This window comes from Aedes aegypti, chromosome 2, assembly GCF_002204515.2.
Source record: "Aedes aegypti strain LVP_AGWG chromosome 2, AaegL5.0 Primary Assembly, whole genome shotgun sequence".
In the NCBI taxonomy this organism is placed as follows: domain Eukaryota; kingdom Metazoa; phylum Arthropoda; class Insecta; order Diptera; family Culicidae; genus Aedes; species Aedes aegypti.
In genome coordinates, this window is record NC_035108.1 from 336,735,577 (window position 1) to 336,758,355 (window position 22,779).

At 40.1% G+C, this 22,779-nt stretch overlaps 2 protein-coding genes across 2 annotated transcripts in view; one reads left to right on the forward strand and one right to left on the reverse strand.

Moving 5' to 3' along the window:
• The window catches only part of LOC5566910 (UDP-N-acetylglucosamine--dolichyl-phosphate N-acetylglucosaminephosphotransferase), a 36,523-nt gene continuing 13,744 nt past the window's right edge, over positions 1 to 22,779 (reverse strand). The window contains exon 4 of the mRNA XM_021846040.1: positions 1 to 634. Within this exon, the coding sequence (XP_021701732.1) occupies positions 145 to 634 (490 nt within the window). The 3' untranslated portion in view covers positions 1 to 144. The remainder of the gene's footprint in view (positions 635 to 22,779) is intronic.
• Positions 13,466 to 20,832, forward strand: LOC5566942 (beta-1,4-mannosyl-glycoprotein 4-beta-N-acetylglucosaminyltransferase). The gene is made up of 2 exons (XM_021846038.1): positions 13,466 to 14,103; positions 18,770 to 20,832. Exons 1-2 carry the CDS (start codon positions 13,751 to 13,753, stop codon positions 20,040 to 20,042), a joined length of 1,626 nt encoding a protein of 541 aa, XP_021701730.1. The 5' UTR covers positions 13,466 to 13,750; the 3' UTR covers positions 20,043 to 20,832.

Below are 22,779 nucleotides of genomic sequence, written 5' to 3' on the forward strand. Positions count from 1 at the left end.
TATCCTAAACAGAACTTTTTCATTTCATACTTACAAAATATCGATGAAAGTCGTACCTTTGGCTTCTTCACCTGCTTTCGCATCACAAAATTTTATGTGGATCAGTCATCAATTCATCCGTGGTGCTTTCTGCTGAGGCAGCACTCAGTACTCGTAGAAATAGTGCGCTAACGGATACCGAATGACCAAAGCCAACCCTGTACAGATCAGTTGAAACACGATCAGCACCCGGTTCAGTTTATCCTCCTTGATTGGCCCAGTGAGCAGAATTGCAAAGTTTATGATGGTGAAGTTATTGCACGTCACCACACCATCCTGCTCTTCTTCGCATCTAATTAGCCGGGCATGTTTGAACACGAAGTAAGACAACTTGCCCAGCACGTTCAGATCACTGACCCGGAACTGAGTCTTGCTATAGTTGAGCAAGTCTGTTTTCGGATCATGCTTCGGCAACCGATGGCGAGGGCAGGGAATGAACCGGAACAGTTGGGGAACCGAATAGATGAAGTTGATGATTTGCGGGATGAAAAACAGTAGCACCGTCTTGCTGAAGTGGCCGAGGATACCGACGACCGCGAAGGTCATCCCGGACAGGTAGTTGAATGTATCGCCGACGAAGACCTGCGACGGGTAGCTGAAAAGAGAAGAGTAAATTTTCAGTTAAACTAGATACCGTTTTGATTCATATTACGGACACTTAAGGCCTCAGTGAAGTATAACCCAGCATAGAGCATACAAAATTAATCTCTTTGTATGATTCCTTAGCGTTATCGAGCGTCGGAAGCCCTTAACTTTCGAACGGTGGGTAAAGAATACGCTTTCGCAACTTGAATAATTTTAAATAAATCAAAATTTGTGGTCTTGTCATGATTCTTATTCCGGACACTTCCTTACTTTTGCCACATATTCCGGACACTTTTATTCGAATTCTGGACAGCTCATAATAATCATTAATGGAACAGTCAAATCATCAATTGATATCGTCAAATCACTAAAGAAACAGGTAGTTGGGCATTATAAATTTTTAAAGTTATTTATGGTCAGTGGCGCGGGAAGTGGGTAGGACAGGTAGGACATGTACTACGCACAAAAATGCCTGGGTAGGACAGTCAAAGGAATGTCCTACCCACGATTCAACAAAAAAAAAAACAAGATCAGCACAAGAGTACAACTATTCCATATTGATTTTCGTGCCACCCCTTTTTTATTGAAACATTCATGTTTTGATAAATATTTTACTTCTGTAAGGACGCCATTCACCGCTCATGCTCCATTCACCGCTCATTGAATTATTTTGAAAAATCTGAACAAAATTTCACAATAAAAGTTGTCAGCATGTAGTAGTATACCAAAATGGATTGTATTAGAATGAAATTCATCTGATTTCATTTTATATATTATTTAGAAAAAATACGTTTAGGCTGTTTAAGGCGGTAAATATGAGTTTTACAATGATTTTATTATGACAGTTCGAAAAATGCTTCTTAGCTGCCACGGTTTAATATGTTGTCGTACTATAGTACAAAGAGAACAACCAGTTAATGAAAATTAATTAATTCCAACTAGTGCTGTATATAGGACCTCATACTCATGATGAGCGGTGAAAGGCGCCCTAGACATGTATCATTGACATACCTGTTATTCGGTACCATTATACATTTTTCACTTTTTAACATTTTTACTACAAAAACAAATGTTTTATCTTGCGTCTAGCGCAAAAAGTTGTGAAAAATATCGAACATCCGATTTTTTACAGTTTTTAACATGTTGAAATCTTGTTAAATGAGCGGTGAATGGCGTCCTTACGGTATGCACATAAAAATTACCACACCTTGTTTGAAAAAGTTGTGGAAAATATGAAATTGGTGTAGTCCCATATTGAAAAATTGAAGGCATAACAGTCTCTAACTCTCTACAAGTTCTTGGCTTATTCCATAGAAATTTATGGAAGTAGTTCTAGTAAATTCATGAAAAATGATTTGATTATTTTTGTTCTTAACATATTTAGAGCAGATTATGACGATTTTTTTAAATTTTGTTTTGAGTATTGTTGAAGATATTCCTGCGTTGACTCGATGAAACATTTTCCAAACATCTTTAGTTTCTCCTGAATATTTTTGCGATTAGACGAGTTATTTCTATGCAAAGAAAAAAAAACTATACAAATTCACAGAATATTTGCTGTTTATCCATGTTAAAAATAGATGAGGAAATTAGAACAACCTCACTAATTGTTAAATAAAAGCAGTTTGGTCTGTTTTTGTCAAATTTGTTTAATAAAATTGATTTAAAAGGGATTTAAATATTTTTTAATATGAAGGATAACGAAAGTTGATCCAATGAATCCTAAAGACAGGACTGGTAGTAGGATTCTTTATAGAGACTTGGTCTCTATTTTAATGCAAGTTCCAATTTTTAGTGGAAAGTCTCTAAAGTATATATTGTAACCAAAATGGTCTCTAAAGTCTCTTATTTACTTATCCTGCTTGCATTGAATTGTACAGGCTCCGAAGAAACCTTTAGAGACTATAACTGGTCCAACAAGCTCTTGAAGAATTTCGTCTCAGATTCCCAGAGGAAAAACTTCATGAATTATCATAGTGATTTAATTTAGAACACTTTCAGGGTCTCCCACAGATTTCTATAGAAATTTTTCTAGAGTTTTCTCTACCAATTCTACCAGAAATTCTTCAAGCGGTTTGTCAAAAGGATGCTTAGAAAAATTTCTTCAGAATTTGCTTTGGGGAATCCTTGAGCACTCTAAAGCTACTACCTCCAGTAACTTCCTTAGGTATTACTTTGATTGTTTTTCCAAAACTATTATAGAACTTCCTCCAGATATTTTTTCGCTAATCCTTCTACCGAATTCTCTAGGAGATCGTTCAAAGATTTCTACAGAATTTCTTCCGAGGAAAAGGGTTTTTTAAAGAAACCCTACAAGAATTCCTCTGTCTGTTCATGTGGATTCCTTCAAAATTTCATCTACGTTTCCACCCAGAAATCTGTAATTCCTTGAGGGGTTCGAACATATTTTTTCCAGCATTTATCTAAGGTAGTACTCCTGCAGTTTTAGCAAACATTCCTTCAATACGAAACATACTCATGCACTCTTCAAAATTATTTAAGCTTTCACACCAGTTTATACTACAGAAATTTTTCCAATCATTCCTTCGATCAAATTTCTAAGACATTCTTGCCCATTGGTTTTCAAGAAATTTCTTTAGAAAATCCTGCGGAATACTATCCCGAGATTCGATTGATTTTTTTTAGATTATCTAGGGAGTTATTTCATGATCCTTGCTCATTAATGGTGACTTTGAAACTTACCCTAGTTTTATCAGAGATTACTCTAGGATTTTCTTTATATTTTCGGAAAATTTCCTTGGCATTTTCCTGGAGACATTTCTAGAAGAATTCGTGACAATAATCGTTCAAGACTTACTTGAGAAAAAATTACTGGAAGAATTTCTGTAGAAATCTAAGAAGGAATATCTGGAACAATTGCTGAAGGTATCTCAAGGGAAATCCCTACTTGCAGTCTTATAAAATTGTAAGAGACAACTTTAAAGCAAATTGGTAGAAATTTCTGGAGAAGTTATTGATTGAAGTTTAGAAGATGTTTTGACTAGGAATCTTGTAGGATGTCCCACAGAAATCTATGGATGAATCACTAGCTAAAATGTTGGAGCAGTTGGGACTTCCTTGAAAAATTTATCAAATAATTTTTGGAGGAATGATTTCTGAAGCCTTTCAACAACACTCTTCAGATGATTTCTGAAATAATCGTTGGAAAAATTCCATTTCTGTGGTTCTCATTGGGAAAATCAGGATTGAATTCTTGTGGGATCTTGAACAAATTTTTTGTACAGTAACAGTAGAATTTCATCAACTCAACTCAAAATCGACCAAAATGTCACTTACACCCTTTTGCGTTTGAGCTCCTCAAACATAGAAACTTTGAATTTACAGTCCAGAGTTGAAATTATTCTTAGCTTCATTGTACACAAATTATTTGCTAACGTTTGTCCTACCCATGGATTCGAACGTGAACGCGCCTCTGTTTATGGTAAAAGCTTACTAAAACGAGCCTCGAAATTGTGAACTTTTGAACGGCAAAAATTGAAACATTTCGTGTGAAATGTTTCCCATACAAAGTAGAGTGTCCGGCATTTGAATCTGTCCGTAATATGAATCAAAACGGTAATTCTGTAGGAAATAATTAATTAGGATGTGTCTTTAAACGCCCGTAGCTTCAAAGCAAGATGTTCGGGTTAAAATCCCGGAAGGTCTAGGACATTTTTCGTTATCGAAATTACATTGTTTTTCTTGGCTCTTGGGCATAGATCATTATGGCTGCATTCCAGCATTCTACATTCGCTCATATTTTCTGGATTATATTGTCCGGGGACGTGTCCCCTCCGCATGTAGCGAGCATGCGATCTCTCACAATAATGAAACGGGGGCAATCGAACACGCCATGCTCCACTATTTCCTCCACACCAGTACAATTGGGGCACGTAGGAGATTCTGAGTGCCCGAACCTATACAGGTACTGTCTGTAGCAACCATGTCCTGGCAGAAACTGCGTCAGGTGGAAGTTCACTAGACGCCTAGAAGCTTACACAACTTCACACACAACCTTGAGCCGGTGAAGTGCGTGGGCTATCGCTTCACAGCTTGCGTTGTTGAACGCGTTCTTCACATCCAGAGTGACAACCGCGCAGTAACGGATGCCGCTTCTTTTATGCTCGATTGCTACCTCAGCCACCTGGTTGTTGGACAAGCCGTCCGTACCTTCCGTATACGGTACTAGCCTGTTGAGAATCAACCTCTCCAATAACTTGCCGGTCGTATCTAGTAGACAATTAGGTCTATACGCCGACAGGTCACCTGGTGGTTTCCCCGCCTTTAGTAGTAGTACCAATTTCTGTCGCTTACTTACATCCGGGAAGATTCCTTGATCAATGCAGCGTTGCATCGTGGTTCTGAACATGTCCGGATCCGCGTTCACTGCCGCTTTTAAGGCAACATTCGGGTCCCGGTGCCTTGTTTGACGCGAATGGTTTCACGACTTCTGCCAGCTCTTCGTTCGTCACTCTCGCCACTTTTTCTCCTTAATCTGCCGCATACGGCGCTGGGGGCCACGGGCTTATGGGATGGTGCGGGAAGAGTACATCGATTATCAATCGCAGCAACTCGGGCGACTTCTCTTGGGGCGCTATGGTACTTTTGGTCTTAGCCATTACCACTCTGTAGTACATCACCGTCGAAGCGCGCTGTTTTCCATCCTCGGGCTTGGGTCGAGTTACATCGCGCTGCCTTCCGCCCGCTTGGTATTATACTATAGCGAATCGATTGATGATCGCTATGAGAATAACCGTCATCAACGCGCCAGTTCATGGTACCTAAAAGGTTAGGACTACAAAACGTCACGTCTATAATCGATTCTGCACCATTTGTGCGGAAGGTACTCATTGTACCCACATTTACCAGCTCTACATTTAATGCGGCCAGGGATTCCAACAATAGCAGGCCTCTTTGATTGGTGCAGCGGCTATCCCACTCCACTGCCCATGCATTAAAGTCGCCAGCTATCACTACTGGTTGTCGATTAGCTAGTTCGGCTATCATCCTGTCGACCATGTGGGAAAATTCCTCAATCGACCACCTTGGGGCGCGTACCAACTGCAATAGAACACGCCGTTGATTTTTGCTATCGCAAAACCGTCATTTGAGCTAGAGACTACTTCTTGGATTGGGTATCGTCCTGTCGTCCTTATAGCTGCTAGCTGTTGAGACCTATCGGCCATCCAGTTCCCGTTGTTGGCTGGTATACGGTATTTTTTTCCTTCTTAGCAATGGGGGGATAATCTGCTCAACAGACCCCGGACCAAGGTCCGGGAGTGTGGGGTTGTGGACCATTTACTAAATGCAAGCAGTAAACAGAACTACACCCCCGACCCACTAAACCATTCCCATTGCCGCCAAATCCTTCGTCTCTCCGGGACCACCAAGAAGGCATTGCATCGCAACCTCCAGGTTAGCTGCGTAGCCATACAGCAACGAACATCGATGACACGCTTAGGGGGGTCCACCAAGGTATTTGTATTTGAAGGCTCAGGCCCCATCAGCTAGCACCAGCTGGGATTGCTGACGAAGGGGCCTCCACCTGCCCCGAACAACCAGAGGATCGTATCCAACACAGTACCCGGCGCCACGACACTACCACGACGCTACCAGGATGTTCTCCCCGCGGCCACTTAATCGCTGTAAGGGTCGATTTCGACCGTAGGGCACCGGTATGACCTACGTAGCCGACTGCGAACCCTTGGACCACCTGTTGTTTAGCGTCTGCACTAGCCATTCCTCGAGTCCACTCGCCACCTCCGTATACGGCAGTGGTCACCAAAGTGCGGCCCGCGGGCCACATGCGGCCCTCGAGAAGGTTTTGTGCGGTTCGCGTAAGGATTTTGAATAGTAGTGTTATGTGGCCCGTAAGCTGTAATTACTTGGTGACCGGGGTTATATTTGATTGTATTATCAACTAAGCTTTCGGAAAACTTGTCTTTCAAACCAGTCTGCACCAGCTCAGGAACAGCTTTTAATCTGTCTAAAGCCCTATTCGTCCAACTTCGATTTTTTTTGAAGTCTCCAAACAAACGTTCGGTTGTCCGAGGGCTTCAGATTGTTTTTTCAAATCTTTAAATATTTGATGGCTTTGCGAACACTGTTGCTTTCTGCTTGTTGATGTCTTTTAATTTTTAAGAAACGTTTTTCTTAAGTTACATGAGCTCTTAAATTGAATTAGCGATTCCAGTGTCCAGATTTTGTCGGTATTGAAAGATTTTGAAAGTTACGGGTACTTCATGATAATCCAGATGTTTGATCTCTTCAATGGTTCGCCAAAGAAAAATCGCCAGAGGTCGTCCATTGCCCTCTATGAAAATTTGCTGGTGATATTTGCTTACTTCTGTTCCTATAATAGTGGTTTACATTGATTTCCCATTGAATTTCACTATAATAGGAACGCCCCACTGTTACTGGTACAAAGGAGCGAAAAAGTTAAGGTTTTTAATTGTTCTCCACTATTTCCTTACTATTTTCCAAGATTTTTTTATACACGTTTATATAATTTTGACATGGACGATGTTAGAAAAACATGCATAAAATAAAAATTGTCTTTAACGCGCTTGACACCGCACTACCACTATTATTGGGACACATAATACTACTGGATCAGCCACCCTAGGCATTTTTACGGTGAAGAATATTTTCGAACAAGCCGACACTTGTGAAAAAATATTTGAATAACTGTGAAAACCTACAAGTGTTTTCAAGATCTTCTGCACGAGAATTTTTAGTGCAACATCCAGTAAAGATATTTTTGCAATCCCATTGGAAGCCGTTTAAATAAATTTATTCATTTCTTGTGGCCCGCGCTATGTTTTAAGAGCATTCAGGTGGCCCGCATAATCAGTTAGGCTGATGATCACTGGTATACGGTATGGGTCCGATAGTAACACCATGTCAGTCTTTGTTTCCGAGACTGACTGTCAAAGCAGCTGCATCACAGTGGTTTAAATTTAACTGTGTTACTTCCGTTTTGGCTGCTTTGCTACTCCGCTTGTGCCCGGACATTTGGGTCCGCCCGTTAAGTGTCCGTTGTCTGCTCTGTCGACACATATTAGGCACTTAGCAATTTGCTTACAATCGCTTGCCCTATGGCCTTCGGTGCCGCATTTTCTGCAAATCTTACTTCTGTCGAGACCATTGCAATTACACGACTTATGGCCCGAAACACTTATAGCGAATTTCAGGAGGCTGTTGTATGCTCAGCCGGCAAACCGACCAGCCTACCTTGAGTATACTCAAGTTCTTCGCTTTGTTGGCCTCTGCGACCGGCAGCCTGATCGCCGCCACCTGGGTGCCCTGCGGGCCCTTTCTAAGGTGGATGGCCTTACTGGCTACGTCGATGTCACACTGCTCTTTGAGGGCAGCCGAGACCTCCGCTGCATCGGTGACCTCATCCAGATTTTTACACTGGAGAGTCGTTTTTTTCAGTCAGGGATCTTACATCAACCTCATCGCCAAGTATTTCTTGTGCCAGCTGCTTATAGACTGCACCCTTTTGATTGGCGTCCTTCTCTAAGACTAGGATCATTTCACCAATCCTTGTCCGCCTTAAGCTCCGCACATCTGCGCCCAATGGCATTAACTTCTCCGTGCTTCGCATTGCCTTCAGAACCTCGGCGTATTTCGCTTCGTCCGTTTTGATAACGAGGGCCTCGCCTAAATTCCTACGTTTCGCTGTTTTTGGTTTAGCACTCTCCTTGGGCTTCGTTTTTGGGTTTCTATGTTGTTTCTTATTTCCAACTCGTATCCACGGGTTGCTGTTGCCTTGTGCCCGTGGTTCCTGTGGGTGCACTGCCTGGTTCGGGCTATCCTAAGCTGAGAAGCATTTTTTTCCAGTGAGAACGTAATGCCAAGAAGTAGTCATTTCTTTGAAGGGATTTCTAGAGGAATGCCTAGTGGAATCGCAGGAAAAGAACCCTGAAAGAAAATACTACAAAGAATCGTTGACGAAATTCCTGGTGGAATTTCTGATGGAACTCCCAGTGGAATTTAAAAAAGGAATTCTAGAAGGAAACCATGAAAAAAAGTTCTGGTCCTGGGGAATTTCTGGTGATAAATTTATTGAGGAATTGCTTGAGAAGTTTCTGAAAGAATTCATGATGTGATTCCTGGGTAATGCGTGATGGAATCCTTGGAGATAACTTTTAGAGCAATTCCGTAACGAATCTTTGAAGAAATTGTTATAGCAATCTCTGGAGGAATTCTTGGACGCAGCCTTGGAGTTAGCCCTGAAGAATCACTGAAGATATCACTTAAGGATTTTTTTTGGATTGATCTTTGAAGGAATCAGGGGAGGAAATCCTGTATAATTTGTAGAGGAACCATTGAAAGAATCTTTGGAAGAATGCCACCTTAAGGATTTTACCGTAGGAATTTCTGGTTGAATTTGTGGATGAACTTCTAGAGAACTTATTGATAAAATTCTTCGTAGAATCTCAGGAAAATTTGTAATACAGGTCGGACTCGATTATCCGGAGCCTCGATTATCCGGAGACTCGATTATCCGGGATTCGATTATCCGGAATTTTAAACTCGATTATCCGAAATTTGTTTTTGAGATAATTTGGTATTGAAACATACAAAATTAATAGTTTTGCAATTTTGAACGTTTCGTGAAAGTGTTTTTTGCTGGTCAAAAAACTTTTTTTCTTGTAAAGACCCCTGCTATTTCTAGAAATATTTGGTTGCTACGCCACCGCATCATATAAATAAAACAACGAAAAAAATATAATATCAACATTTTTTTCCGAAGATTTAAATTTTTTTCTTAGTGATTCGATTATCCGGAGTGAAAAAAAAATCGATACTCCGGATAATCGAGTCCGACCTGTATAACTCATGGATTCCTGGGAGAAACTCCACAGTAGAATAACTAGGGGAAACCTCTAAAAGATTCTGGATATAATGTTTGAAGAAATTTTTATAGTCATTCCAATATCGATGACTGTTCAAAATAATCCACGACAGAGACCCCTCATAATTTTAGAGATTTGCCGGAATACTGCGTGCGAGTTATAACTCAAATTCCTCATCAATATCCTTTTCTGGGGCCTTCCTTAGTCGAGTGGTTAGAGTCCGCGGCTACAGAGCAAAGGCATGCTGAAGGTGTCTGGGTTCGATTCCCGGTTAATTCAGGATCTTTTCGTAATAGAAATTTCCTTGACTTCCCTGGGCATAGAGTATCATCGTACCTGCCACACGATATACGAATACGAAAATGGCAATTTTGGCAAAGAAGCAGATTCTGTACCAGTGAGGACGTTAATGCCAAGAAGAAGAAGAAGCTTTTCTTCCGGTACTTCCGAATCAAATTACATGTCTCTAGTAGATTTAGGTTCGCTGAATTTGATGCCGTTCTCATAAATGTTCCAACACGTCCCAATTTTTAGCTACAGATCGCCAATGTTGGCGTTTACATTAAAATCAACCAAGCTTGCAAAGGGCTTAAACTTTCATTTCAGACAATTTTATTTAAATTGCACGATAAAATGTATAAAAAACGAATTTTTTTCATCAAGCTTGTAGTCTTCATTCAAAATTCTTCAAATGGCAAAATCCAATACTTTTCTAAACCTCCAAAAACTAACTTTTGATCATCGAAAGTATTAGGAACCTTGTTTGTGAGTATTGTTATACTCATGATATTGGGATTCTGTGGCAAATTAAGCAAATAAATACATGCAATTTGGCTGAAATATTCAAATTTTGCGTTTTCAACAGTCATTGGGTAGTATGAATAAAAAGCGTTGAACTTTACTACAGTTAGCATCTACTCAAAAACAAAATTCACAAAGTTTACTACACTTTTTGTATGCATAAAAAGCCTTTCGAACATGCAGTACGTACTGCTTTTGAACATGAACTTCTACTACATACGGGACGGGTAGCAGTGACTGATGCTGCACGTAAAGAAAAATCTATTCAGATTGACGCTTAAAATTATTACAATCATGCATATGAAGGCAATGCATGGAATCTAATCGATTACGCGACAATTTGCACAAATGCATGAAGCTGCTGTAATTTGACATGATTTGTAGTGTAATTTTTCGATTAGTCTGGTATTCTCTTTATGTGTATGATTTTATGATGATGGTACATCAAAGAATTTTGTGGGTGGTTTTCGGTCCTCGTCAACGCCAGTGTTTTACGAATTTTTGAATTTTAGCCTTAAATCTATGAAGCGATCTTGAGATTACAGCTAGGAACTACACATTTCCTAGCACCAGTACTGAGATTGTGGAGAAATTGCGTTAGAAGGCTCCCCGTGTGTTTTCTTAACAGAATGTTGAATGCTGGAAATTCTAAGTGTTTCTGTTATATTCTCGTTATTTCGGTGGGGTTTCTGATGGTATAATTGGAATTTCTAGAATGTAGAATGTAGAGAATTCTATGGGAATTGTAGTGACTCGATGGTAGTCGTTAGAATTGAGGAATAAGGAATCTTCCCTGAAACACCAGGGTTTCCCTTGAAATTATTAAAATTCTTATCTATTTCATAAAAAATCCCATTGGAATCTAGAAAATATTTACCGACATTTAAAAGGTTTGCATTGCTTTGAAATTCCAACAGAATTGGAGATCAACGGAATCTTAAAGGTTTTTAAATGCGTTAAATGAAATTTGTGAATAGATCCTAATTTCAAAGATTGATTTTCAGAATTCCAAATATTCACACAATAATTCGCAGGAATCCCACCGAAATCTCATAGATTCTTACAGAAATAACGCTTCAAAGATACCCACAGAATTCCAAGAGATCAATAACCGGAATCCCATTCTCACCCGAATTGTAGAGTTCTTACCAGATTTCTAATATTTCCGCAATATTTCTAGAATGGCTTTTAAAATTCCAGAATTATCATTAAAAATCCGACATCCCTATCGGAATCCCAAAGTTCCTACAGGAATTCCGGAACCCCAAAGGCAATCTGAGATGTCAGAGTTTACACGTAACATTTAGAATATTTGAAATCCCACCGACATCCCAAAATTCCTAGAAAATAACATAATTATCATAATGCAAGAATTTACACGGATATTACATTTATACCGCCCATTATCACAAAAAACTAGACGTGCTATGATATTTTTGAATACGGCAATGGATTCAGCAGTCCCTCATTAAGTAAATAGTAGTGTTTTTGTGCTTGAGACTTAACCGTGTCCTGCAGTGTTATTGCCCAAAAATCGTAGAAATTCCCCTGGGGCCCTGAGCCACAGAATTCGAAAAAAAAAAAAATCACATAATCTTGCTGAGATCATTTAAAATATGTATCCTGTATTCGGTGAAGCGGTTCAATCAACATAAATCGGTTTGACTAACTGGGGGCGGAGTTAATGTTGGTCAAACCGTCTGAGCGTCTGTGGACTGCATAAACTGTTCGAGAACGAGCGAGCTGGCTTTGGAGAAACAGTGAAGAAGAAAGTATTAAAAGAAGTTGAGTCCACCTTTTATAAGTGGTGTCATGGGCAAAGTTCTTCGGGCATGGAGGCTATGGATAGGAGGTACCTGGGAGGGAGAAACCAATACAAAATTTGTGTACGTCATAGTGAGCCGGGATTCCGCTGTCTCGAACTGTCACTGTGAGCCCAGATCTCAAACATTGGACTAACATGGAAAAAGCGCGTAACTGATTAAACACATTTTTGCATTTCATCATAAGTGACAAAAATCGAATGAAAATCACTTCATGCACACAATGCAAGTAATGTCACGTGAGCACCTTTCAAGCTGATTGAATATAAAGCATTGAAAAACGAATCATTTTACTTTTTCCAATGAAAATGAATATTTCGTGCTTAGAAAACTGTGGCCCTTTTCTTTTTCCATGTTTGTCAGGAAAGATCGAAAGTACACAACAAAGGAAAACTAGCGATTTTCCCCAAGCCTGCCTTGATTGTTGTTGGCAAGCTGGAGTTATCTTGCAGTTCAAACAAACGTTGTTCTATATTTCGTGTGTAGTATCTGTGCCTCCCTCCCAGGGAGGTACCATAGGCCTATTCACATGACGTTACAAAACAGCTGATCGGGAAGCTCTTTGACAGTTCTCCTATGAAAATGACAGCCTCGTGTATGCAACAGTCCTCCACCGATGTAAACAAATGCATAGACAGACCTGTCACATGAAAAGGCCTATAAACAAATGGAATATAAATCTAGCAATTTAGTCTGGTATAACTTATTATTGCGCGTGTAGATATTCATGAAATTTTGGTTATTACTAGTTCAGAGTTCATCACAATCTGTAATGTGGTTATCGAGATGGCTTCCACGTAAGAAGTGCTTCGACAGAAAAACATTATCGCAGTCGTGGAAAATCCAGGCGATCGCGAAAAAGTGGTAAAATCGTTCATGGAGACGGCGAGCTGGCAGCGGAAACATGCGCAATCCAAACTTTTCCATTCGGGACGTGGCCAAAAAGGTCAATTCTATCGTCTGGTTTATCCAGCAGACAATGTAGTGTAGTCTTCAAGGTGAGGAAGGCGCTTAACCGAACCGATAAACAGAATATGATGGCCAAATCCCATGCCCATCGTGATGAACGACAAGAACTACATTAAAGTGGACGCCAAGCAGTTCCCGGCCTGGAATTTTTCGTCGTAAAGTCCCGCCTGGATGTTTCGAAGAAGTTCTGGGAGAGGAAAGTCGACAAATTTGAATCTGGGTGAAATCAAGGCTCTTGAGAATGCCATAACATAGCACATGGCTTCGAATTTTATACCAAATCCCAGTCCAAAACACATAAGCATCACGCACACCACTGTAAGACTAGCGTCGTTTGAGTATGTTTTGATCCTCCAAGTACATAACACAGATGTTCTGACAGATGATTGTCAAAGGGAAGAAAGAAGAAGTCAAAAAGAGCCGAAAATCTCATCCTCTCGACGACATGCTCGTCGCCCTTTTCATTTGTGTGTGACTCATTCATTCACGAGTAGCACGCAGTTTCGGACAGTCGCAAAATTTATTCCTTCGACTGAAATAAGTGCATCCTTCTTTTTGGAAGAAAAAGGAAGAGGAAAAAAATGTCACCTACAGTGTGTCGCTGAATCAGTTCATAATACAGAGAAAAAAAATGTAAAATCAACGCCCATCGCGCGAGCTAGCCGATTAATGTATCTCACGAGCAAAAGGTTGGACGTGAAACTGTTCCTATGGGGCCTGTTTCTGCTGCAGATATTCCTAATATCGGTCTTCCTGGCGTTCGGGTCCCTGCTGGCCGCCAGCAGCTCGATCCAGCAGGATGACCAATCGCCCGGAGCTCGGAACCGATCGCAGCCCCGGTCGGCGGCCTGGTTCGACGTGAAATTCGTCAACAATCAGAGCTCTTCCGAATCTCCGTCGCAAACCGCGGCCATCGAGGGACGGCAGAAAGTGGTGGGCGGAGGACATATCAGACACCCACGATTCCGGCCGCTTCAGCTGAAGACCATCGCCAAGCCGGACGATTACACCAAGTATTATAGGTAATGAGCTGAGATTCTGTCGAGGAGGGACGGATCCAGGTCAATTCAATTTAGAAGTGCTCCAGAGTCAGACGCCCCGAAAAAATATCGATTGGTGACGATGAGCTTCGAGAGGGGGTTGTAATGTTCAACGTTGGAGGAGAAAGGGGCTTGAACGCCTTCGCATAGTGAAGCGAAGCAGTTCTCGAGAAACACTTGGATGGTATAGGGGAACTGGGAGTAGTTTGCCTATGTTAAGGAAAAATGCGGTTATAGATGTGAAAAACATTATGTTATGCTCTATTTTGGTTATGATCTGATAGTTAAACATGTGTTCTACTAAATAGTAGAGGGTGTTTGATGAGATGCTATTATTCAATAATAGTATACATACTGATACGAAAAATGCGCATTTGTAAGATTCCAATTTGCACGTAACTTCAGGGTGATATTAAAAAAAACACGAAAATATATAGGACGATGCATATTTAAAAATTTTCTTAAACCATGGCTGAAAATAATACGTTCCAAAAGGCGTCGTTCGTCTAAATCGAGGATGATGCATTTTGCCACCTATGGACAAAATACCCCTAGTTCCCCTACGTGACGAACGATTTCGATAGAACAGAACACAGACACATAGCTTCGTATATGCGGCCTTGTGCGAGAACGAAAAATGCACAGATTCTTGCATTCGCTACGCCGGTCCCAAAGGAATGTGCACACAATTTATGTATGGCAATTTGATACATTGCCGGTGGAAGTGGAGCAGTAGGGTGCTTTATCGCCCACAAATTGGATGATCTCAATCGGCTATAATGGATCGTTTTGAGATGGCAGCCGAAGAGAATTGTTAGTGTTTTAATTTTAGAGTGAAGTTGCAAATTTATACCCATACAAATATTCTCTAATGGCTAAGAATGGAGAACGGATAATCGCATTAACTCCTCTGACTTTTGTTCTTGATTAATGAAAACATCTCTGACAAATGTGGGCGTTGTAGTTAACCTCACTGGTTGTACACATCATCAGCGTGGTAGTGCCACTGATCGAAACAACTAGCTAGCTTGCCGAACAGTAATGTGGCAGTGTAATTCGTACTAGAAGTCAGGCCGTCTTCTTGGAGGACGTTGTTCTGAATTATTTTTTGATTCAAAAAACAAGTGTAGCCATCAGCGTTCTCAATACTTCAATTGCTCTTAAAGTCTTAATTGTTCTATTTGTTTTTTTTTTTTCATGAAGTTCGTCCTGAAAGATATGTTTAAGTATTTTTTCAGAATTGACACCATAAACTAGTTGAAGAGTCTAAGAATTTCGCCCAGATTATCGAAATTCCGCAGATTTTTTAAAGAAATCTCTTAAATTACTAACATCTATTTCTTTAGGAGCTCTTCTTGGAATTCCCTTAAGCATGCATTCACGATTTTTTTTTTCCAGAAAGCTCAACCAGAGACAAAGACCTGAAGTATTCTCATCAGATAACATTCTTAAGGCCCAAGTAGAAATGCTGCAAAAGTCAAAACTGAAAAAGCAGTTCTCTCCTTTTAAATAAATAAATTGAAGGATCAAATGAAACAGCTTGCTTTTATTTTCTTCGATTTGTAAGTTTAACAAGAGAAAACTGCTTTTTCAGTTCTGACTTTAGCACCATTTTTACTTAGGCCTCAAAGGTGGAACCTCTGGAGCAGGCGTTGCAGAATTCGCTCTCATTTGAGAATGAAGCACGATCAAAGCAAGCAAAGAAAAACATCCAATCTGTTGCGGTCCACGATCGTCATTGTATCGCAAGGTGTAACAAGTCTGATAAATGGAAGCAGCGAGCGAGAGCCCCAACGAGAGAGCGATGATAAAATCCATTTTTCTCGCTTGTTTACCGTTGGGGATAGGTGTTTTTCTTTACTGGCACGATGAACAATCCACGAACTTCCAATAACAACAGTGTCCCCCAGGCTTGGAGCATGTTTAGAGGGGTTTTATCATGCACTACTATCCCCCCAATCTGATCAAACTTGTAGCAGTATACGATAAACAGTCTCTCATAATGTGCAGCATGTTATGATAGTTACAGAGAGCGATACGTGAGAGATTCTCTCAATTTTCTCAGGATTCAATCCCTGCTCTGGAGTAATTTTCAGCGGAAACTAAGAATTAATATTTGGCAAAATCTCTGAAGCGACCTCTTAAGAAATTGCTGCCAGAAGTAAAAGTGTTCTCATTAAAATCTATGATGGAATACTTGAAACAAAAATTCTGGGGTTATTTTTGGAAATATCCTTAGAGGAACAATTACTGCAAGCTCTGAAAGAATTCAAGTAACACAAAACATAATTCTGGAGGAATGTCTGGAAAGAATTCAATCGTTTCATCACGAATTGAAAGAGATTTTATTAAAAAAGGCTTATGGCGCGATTTTTGAAAGAAGTTGGACAGAATCTCAAGAGAATTATTAGATAAAATTTATGAAGAAATATTGTAAGGAATGAAAATGTCTTAAGAAACAAAAACTGAAAGGAGCGTTTCTTGAATAACAACACTATAATTTCAAAAAAGGAAATCAGGGTCCTATTATTGAACAGGCGTAAAAAGAAATTTCTAATAATGTGTACAATAACTCCTAAAACTGCCATCTAATGGGAATTTCTGTGAACATCCCAGGTTGATTTTTGCTAAAATTTCGGCCATAGATCAAAATTGCTTGTTTTTTTTACATTACATGAGTAGTTTTTAGAGACACTCATTAAAATTTGAAAAAAAAAATGGATGAGCTTCTGCAAAATTTTTAGAGAGATTCCCAAGAAAAAAATGAGGACTCACAGAACAACATTTAAGAACTTTATGGATCAAATTGTGGAAGAATCTCTGGAGAAATTTCTGAAAAGCTTGGAAGTAAAGATAAACATATAGAGGAGAAATTCTCAGTGAAATGAAGAGATTGTTTGATAAATTATCCTAATTATTCCTGAATTGATTGAGGCTAAGATAACTAGTAGTTCTCTTCGTAAGAACCTTGGCATATTCCTCGCATTCGATTGATTTCTGGTAAGATCTATCGATGGACCAATGCATGAGTTCATTCTTTGACGTTTGAGCGGTGCTGTGTTATTTACGTGACCACGGGAACGGGTGAATTTGGAACCTCTCAAACGTCGAACTAGTGAAGTCGTGCATTGGTCCATACTGGAAACTTGATTGTTCGATGAACTCCACGAAGACTACACAAAATTTACTCAATTATTTCATATATACATGTGACGGCTGAAGACGATCTAGGAGAAAATCAAACAAATATAATTTGCGACGTAAAGCAGTTACTGCAGGGCTGTTAAATATTAAGTGTTCAAAAACTTGAAATTTTAGATACCTCATGGCTAAAAAGGAGACCCAAAGGATAAAAAAGAGACTAAGTGATGCTCTTAACAGTGGGAATTTATTATCGAGTAGTATCTTCGATCAGACATCTATCAGAGGATACTTCTAAAAATTTCTCCAAAAATATCATTATCCCGTGATTTTTGTACGGACTTTCCAAGGAATTCCCCAAAATGTTTGTACAGGAACTCTTTATCAGATTCTTTCAGAATTTTTTCCATAGAATTTATCTAGAAAATCATCTAGGACTTTAATCAAGATTTTTTTCTTCCATGGAACCGTCAAGGACATTTATTATTAAGTTTTTCTAAATGAAATTCTAAGCTAATCATTGATGAAACTCCTGGTGAAATATATGATCTACTCTTACAGTCAGTCTTCCCACGAGCAAAACCGATGTTCAACCTTGGTTCAAACCTTACCACTTGTATTGAACTGCGAACCGCGAACGTCTCTGTACCAGTGTACCAGATCAAGCCCGGTACATGTGTACTTCGGTTCAAACTTTAGTGCAAAAAATGGTACAAAGCAGACAGACCGAAAACTGTTGAAATCCACGCAGGTAAATTTTTACGACCATATATGGAATTTCTTGATAAAATCGCAAGAACATTGAGACTTCAATAAATGTTTTACTCAACCAGATTCAATAAGATCAATATTATGACTTAATGTTATAACTTTATGAAACAATGAAGGAATTAACTGTATCATATCAACAAGACATGATAAGTAGAAAATTATTAACGCAGATTTCAACTGTTTCCTGTCTGTCTAGTTGGGCTATCGTTCTCAACAAGGATTTGAGCTTGAGCTGGAGCTTGATTGGCCTCCAGTATCGCCAGATTAGCTGCACTTACACAAGGAACCAATAAGATGGCTGCTTGAGACTAACAGACACCCTCAGTGTTTAAGTGGTGGTGATCTTCTATTTTTAGGCAACAATGGCGCCTGCCACGTCAGAATGCAGGCCAATGTGGGGGAAAGGGAGTTGCACTTATACTGGCCCACTGTAGACCGTGGAGTCCGACTGCATCTATGCCAGTTCATGCGGGAGTGTATGGATTGGGGGAAAGGCATGGCGGAGAGGCTTGCTTTTGTGGTTAGCAGACTGCCTATATATCAGGCGTAAGGAAAGGCGTGCTATAATGATGGAAGAATGTAAGCGTTAGGGGAACGGTTTCTTGTCAGTCTCTGGTTCTAGCGTTTACTATGAACGAATAGTTTGAACAAACCTTTGAAGAAGCTTTTCCTAGAGAGATCCCTGAAAGCATTCCTTAGAAAACCAACCATACTCATCTTCAACCTTCCATTGCAGGCCCATCCACTATCACGATGGCTACCGAGAGCACACCCATCTGTGCTTTATCGAGGGAACCCATTTCCCGACAGCGAAACCAAAAAAGAAAACACCTCCCACGGCACCGGGACGGCAACCCGTGGGACCTATCACCAATGAGACTGACTTCGAAGCAGGAGAGTTAGATGTAGTAGTAGTAACAGAAGGAACGGAAGACGAGGAAGATAATGACATGGACAATGAAGTCCTAGTGGACGGGCGCTGTCGCTGTCTGCCTGAATGGCACGGTCCAGATTGTGGTCTGCCGGAAGTGCTCTGGCGAGCGTTCATAGCCTCTCGTATCCCACCGAGGAATCAAACGGCAGCACCGCGGAAGGTGCCGAAGAATGTGTTCTACATTATCGACGCCAACTTCATCAGTGTGGAACTGCTGGAGATTCAGATCATGGAACTGCTGGATGTGGTGAGTTTGTTCGTGCTGTGCGATCGGCAGCTGCCGGTCGCCGATGGAGTGAAGAGTGAGACCTATACGATAGGACCGCATGTGATGAGTACTGATTTTTTGAAGGCAAACCTAGACAAGATTCTCCTGTTGGAGGATCCAACGTGTAGCGGAAGGAACGTTTTCCGAAAAATGAAAAAGTTCGTCCGCAAAAGTGATATGCATGTGGAAGACGTGCTGCTGTACAGCCAAACGGATGAGATTCTGAATCGAAGGGCAGTGAACTACTTCCGGTGGTACGACAACTGGCCGCATCCGGTACGGTTCCGACTGAAGTATACCGTCTTTGGCTTCTTCTGGCAGCATCCGAAGAGCACCTTCATCGGAGGGGCCGCCTGTCAATTAAGTACTGTGGACGAAGCTTTCCGATCCGACCCGGAAGCCCTGCTAAGGATCGAAAAGCCGGTGATGCTAATTGGTGATCTGAATCATTATGGCGGTTGGTACTGCCAGCACTGCTACCAACTGATAGATATAGTAAAATATTTAGAGTTTATAACCTTAGTCAATACTAATACTAGCGCTAGCATCATTAGAGCCAACCAATCGTCATCGTATCTTCCCGATCCGAAAAAGAGTACCGTTATGAATGTGGAATACATTCAGAATCTCATTGCCAGCGGAAAGTATTTCGATGACAAAACCATTCTCACTAAGCTGCAGCGCCACGTGGACAAGTACTATGCGCCAGAGTATGTGCACAAAAACAGCTGGCGGTTCGATAACATCGTCATCAATCTGTTTGCCCGCTGGGAAGATAGCGTCATCGATGACGAGTACTTTAGTTAGACGCACCACAATCATCTCAACACTCATTCAGCGCATCATCATACCAACATAATCAACACAACAATCGATACTCTTCCTATCATAATCAGCCAAAGTTTGGAAATAGCCAATTTAGAAACTTGAACAAAAATTAAACAGCCAAAATTACTCAACAAAACCTCTCATTATACCGTACTCTCATCCCAAACATCTCAACTGACTCATAGAAGCGAGCTTGATATGAAATGCATCAAAAGGCATCGCCTAAACCCCAATGAAAAAAAAAAAACGAATATGAAACACTAGATAGCTACCAAAAACAAAATTTTGCCTGAAAAGAACCAGAATCAATACTCTGATTTTCTGAATTGAATATAATCGGAAATTATTTCTAGTCGTTCGAAAACTTAAAAAAGAAAATGAAATACTATTTTAAATTGAAATTCCTACGTAACACCATATGATAGCACTCTGTCATGGAGATAAGAGTTACTGGATCGAAGCGAAAGCGGATGAAGGAAATGTGAATGTGAAACAAAAAAAATCGTAAATGCCACAATACCCAACAAACGTCGATGACACCCAGAAGTATGTATACCTGATAAATTGCATAGTTACTAACACCATTATTGATTCGATTGAATTATAACGAACTAGAGTAAATTTGGAACGGACTATCGTTTTACTTAATTCGGAAAAAATATAGGTACACTGTAGTAACGCGCATTTTGTGATTCATTTGCTTCCTTTGTAGGTTTAACTTTAATTTTAATAATAAACGTATTTTGTGTCATGTTGATTCTTTCAGGAATTCTCCAAGATATTTCGTTTATAATCCGAAATGCCATTGGTCTAGTCGTTGAGCGCCAAATAATTATGCAAATTAGTGATATACCTTCCAATTCGCAATGGTCCAGGAAGACATAATTTTAGTTCAACTAGGTATTTAATTTTAATTTCCAGTTTTGTAGCTTTTGGAGGGGAAATAAAAGCACAAAACAATCCAGAGCCGACGATAGGAGGGGTAATGGTTGAACAGTAAATGCTGGTCACGCAAACGCCATGGGATAGGGAAAATAGGATGGGATAGTTTTGATGGTTTGAAATAGGCGGGACACAAAGTTTGAACAGCAGAAAGAAATTGATTCACTATGTTGAGAGGTGGAAAATGAAAAATTTATTACCGTGGCTTATTCAAGAAAACTTTGGCTGCTAGGAACATCTTCGATCTCCAAAGAGTTCAACAGCACACTGCGTTACCGATTTACTTCAACGCCCTGAAGTCCCTGATATGTCCTAAGAGGGTCCTCAGTTCGCGTAAAACGTTCAGGTTCCAAGGCATTGGTGACCGTGTCCGCTCTCGGGTTTGCGGTACCGATTGCTGCGATTTGAAGTAGTCCTTGTGCCACATGATGCGCAGACAATAGTGTTTCAATGTGGTTAACACACTTGTTTTCTGAACAACTTGAATGTCGTGCCTGGTCGGACATGCTTTAGGTTTGTATACTCTGCTTCGCGCGAAAACAGTGCAACAGTTTGTTGCTTCAGGCTGGCCCAGTCCCAAAAACCTTGAAAACGTAGCAGCTAGCGGATTTTCTATCGTCAGCTTCCGGTGCCTAGTCGGCGTCTACGTACCTAACCAGTGCATCAGCGTCATCGTTCAGCTTGTATTTTTTTCCTTACTTTTTATTTGTTTGGCACTCTGTGCACTTGGCCACTACTATGCCGACTATTATATCGTTACAAAATCTATTTATATCCTAGTTCTTATTGCTATTTCTTTCATACCGAGCAGGTAGATGAGAGAGCTGCCTTTGGTCCAATCCATATCCATATAGCCGTAGTCCATTGGTGTGCGGTGGTTCATTTTGCCATGTTTCGGTGCCGTGTAAGGCAATAGCCTACAAAAAGGGTCAGTGTGTCTCAGTCACCATCCGATACTGACGGAGGATGGATGTGTTCCCCAATACACGGTCCTTCGTGCGGCGTCTTTTGGTGACTGGACGGAGTTTTTTGTGAGGGGGGACTGGGAATCGAACCCATGACCTTCCGCTTACGAAGCGAAAGCGTAACCTCGAAGCTACGGGACCCCCCAGTTCAGCTTGTATTGGAGCTTTAGTTTCTTGGTACCGGCAAATTGATCACTATTTCACAACTTTTTGTTATATTTTTCTTTGGAACAGTACTTCATAATTCTCTATCAGTTTATGTAATTCATTTTTTATGAAATAAAATCTAAAATTTCTTAAAATTAGTTTTTATATCAAAAACTGAAAATGGCACATTGGGGCGAAATTGATCACCATATAATAATATATATTTTAGAATATAAAATTTCCCTATCTACTAAATTTGGGTCTCCTGAATCTGAAAACGATGTCTAAATTCTTACAACTCGTGTATATAATTATTTTATTGCAAAATCAAATTTTGTAAATCTGCATAATACGCCTAAATGTATGCAATTTCCCTTGAAATAAGCACATTATTCAACAATAAACGTTTTTATGAGCAAAAAAACTATTCTTGTAATGCTGTACGATTTCAAAAATGAGTTCAGCAGTTCATACTGTAGCTTACACAACATTTTTAACACTCAAAGATTACATGCAGGCTTAGCACCAGCGGATTGTTTAGTACCAACATTTCCAACAGTATTGCTAACACCTTCAAAAACTGTGAATATTTCTATGCAAAACTGACTTTAATAAAAATGAAATAGTTTAAAATCATCATAAGACATCTATAAACAAGAAAA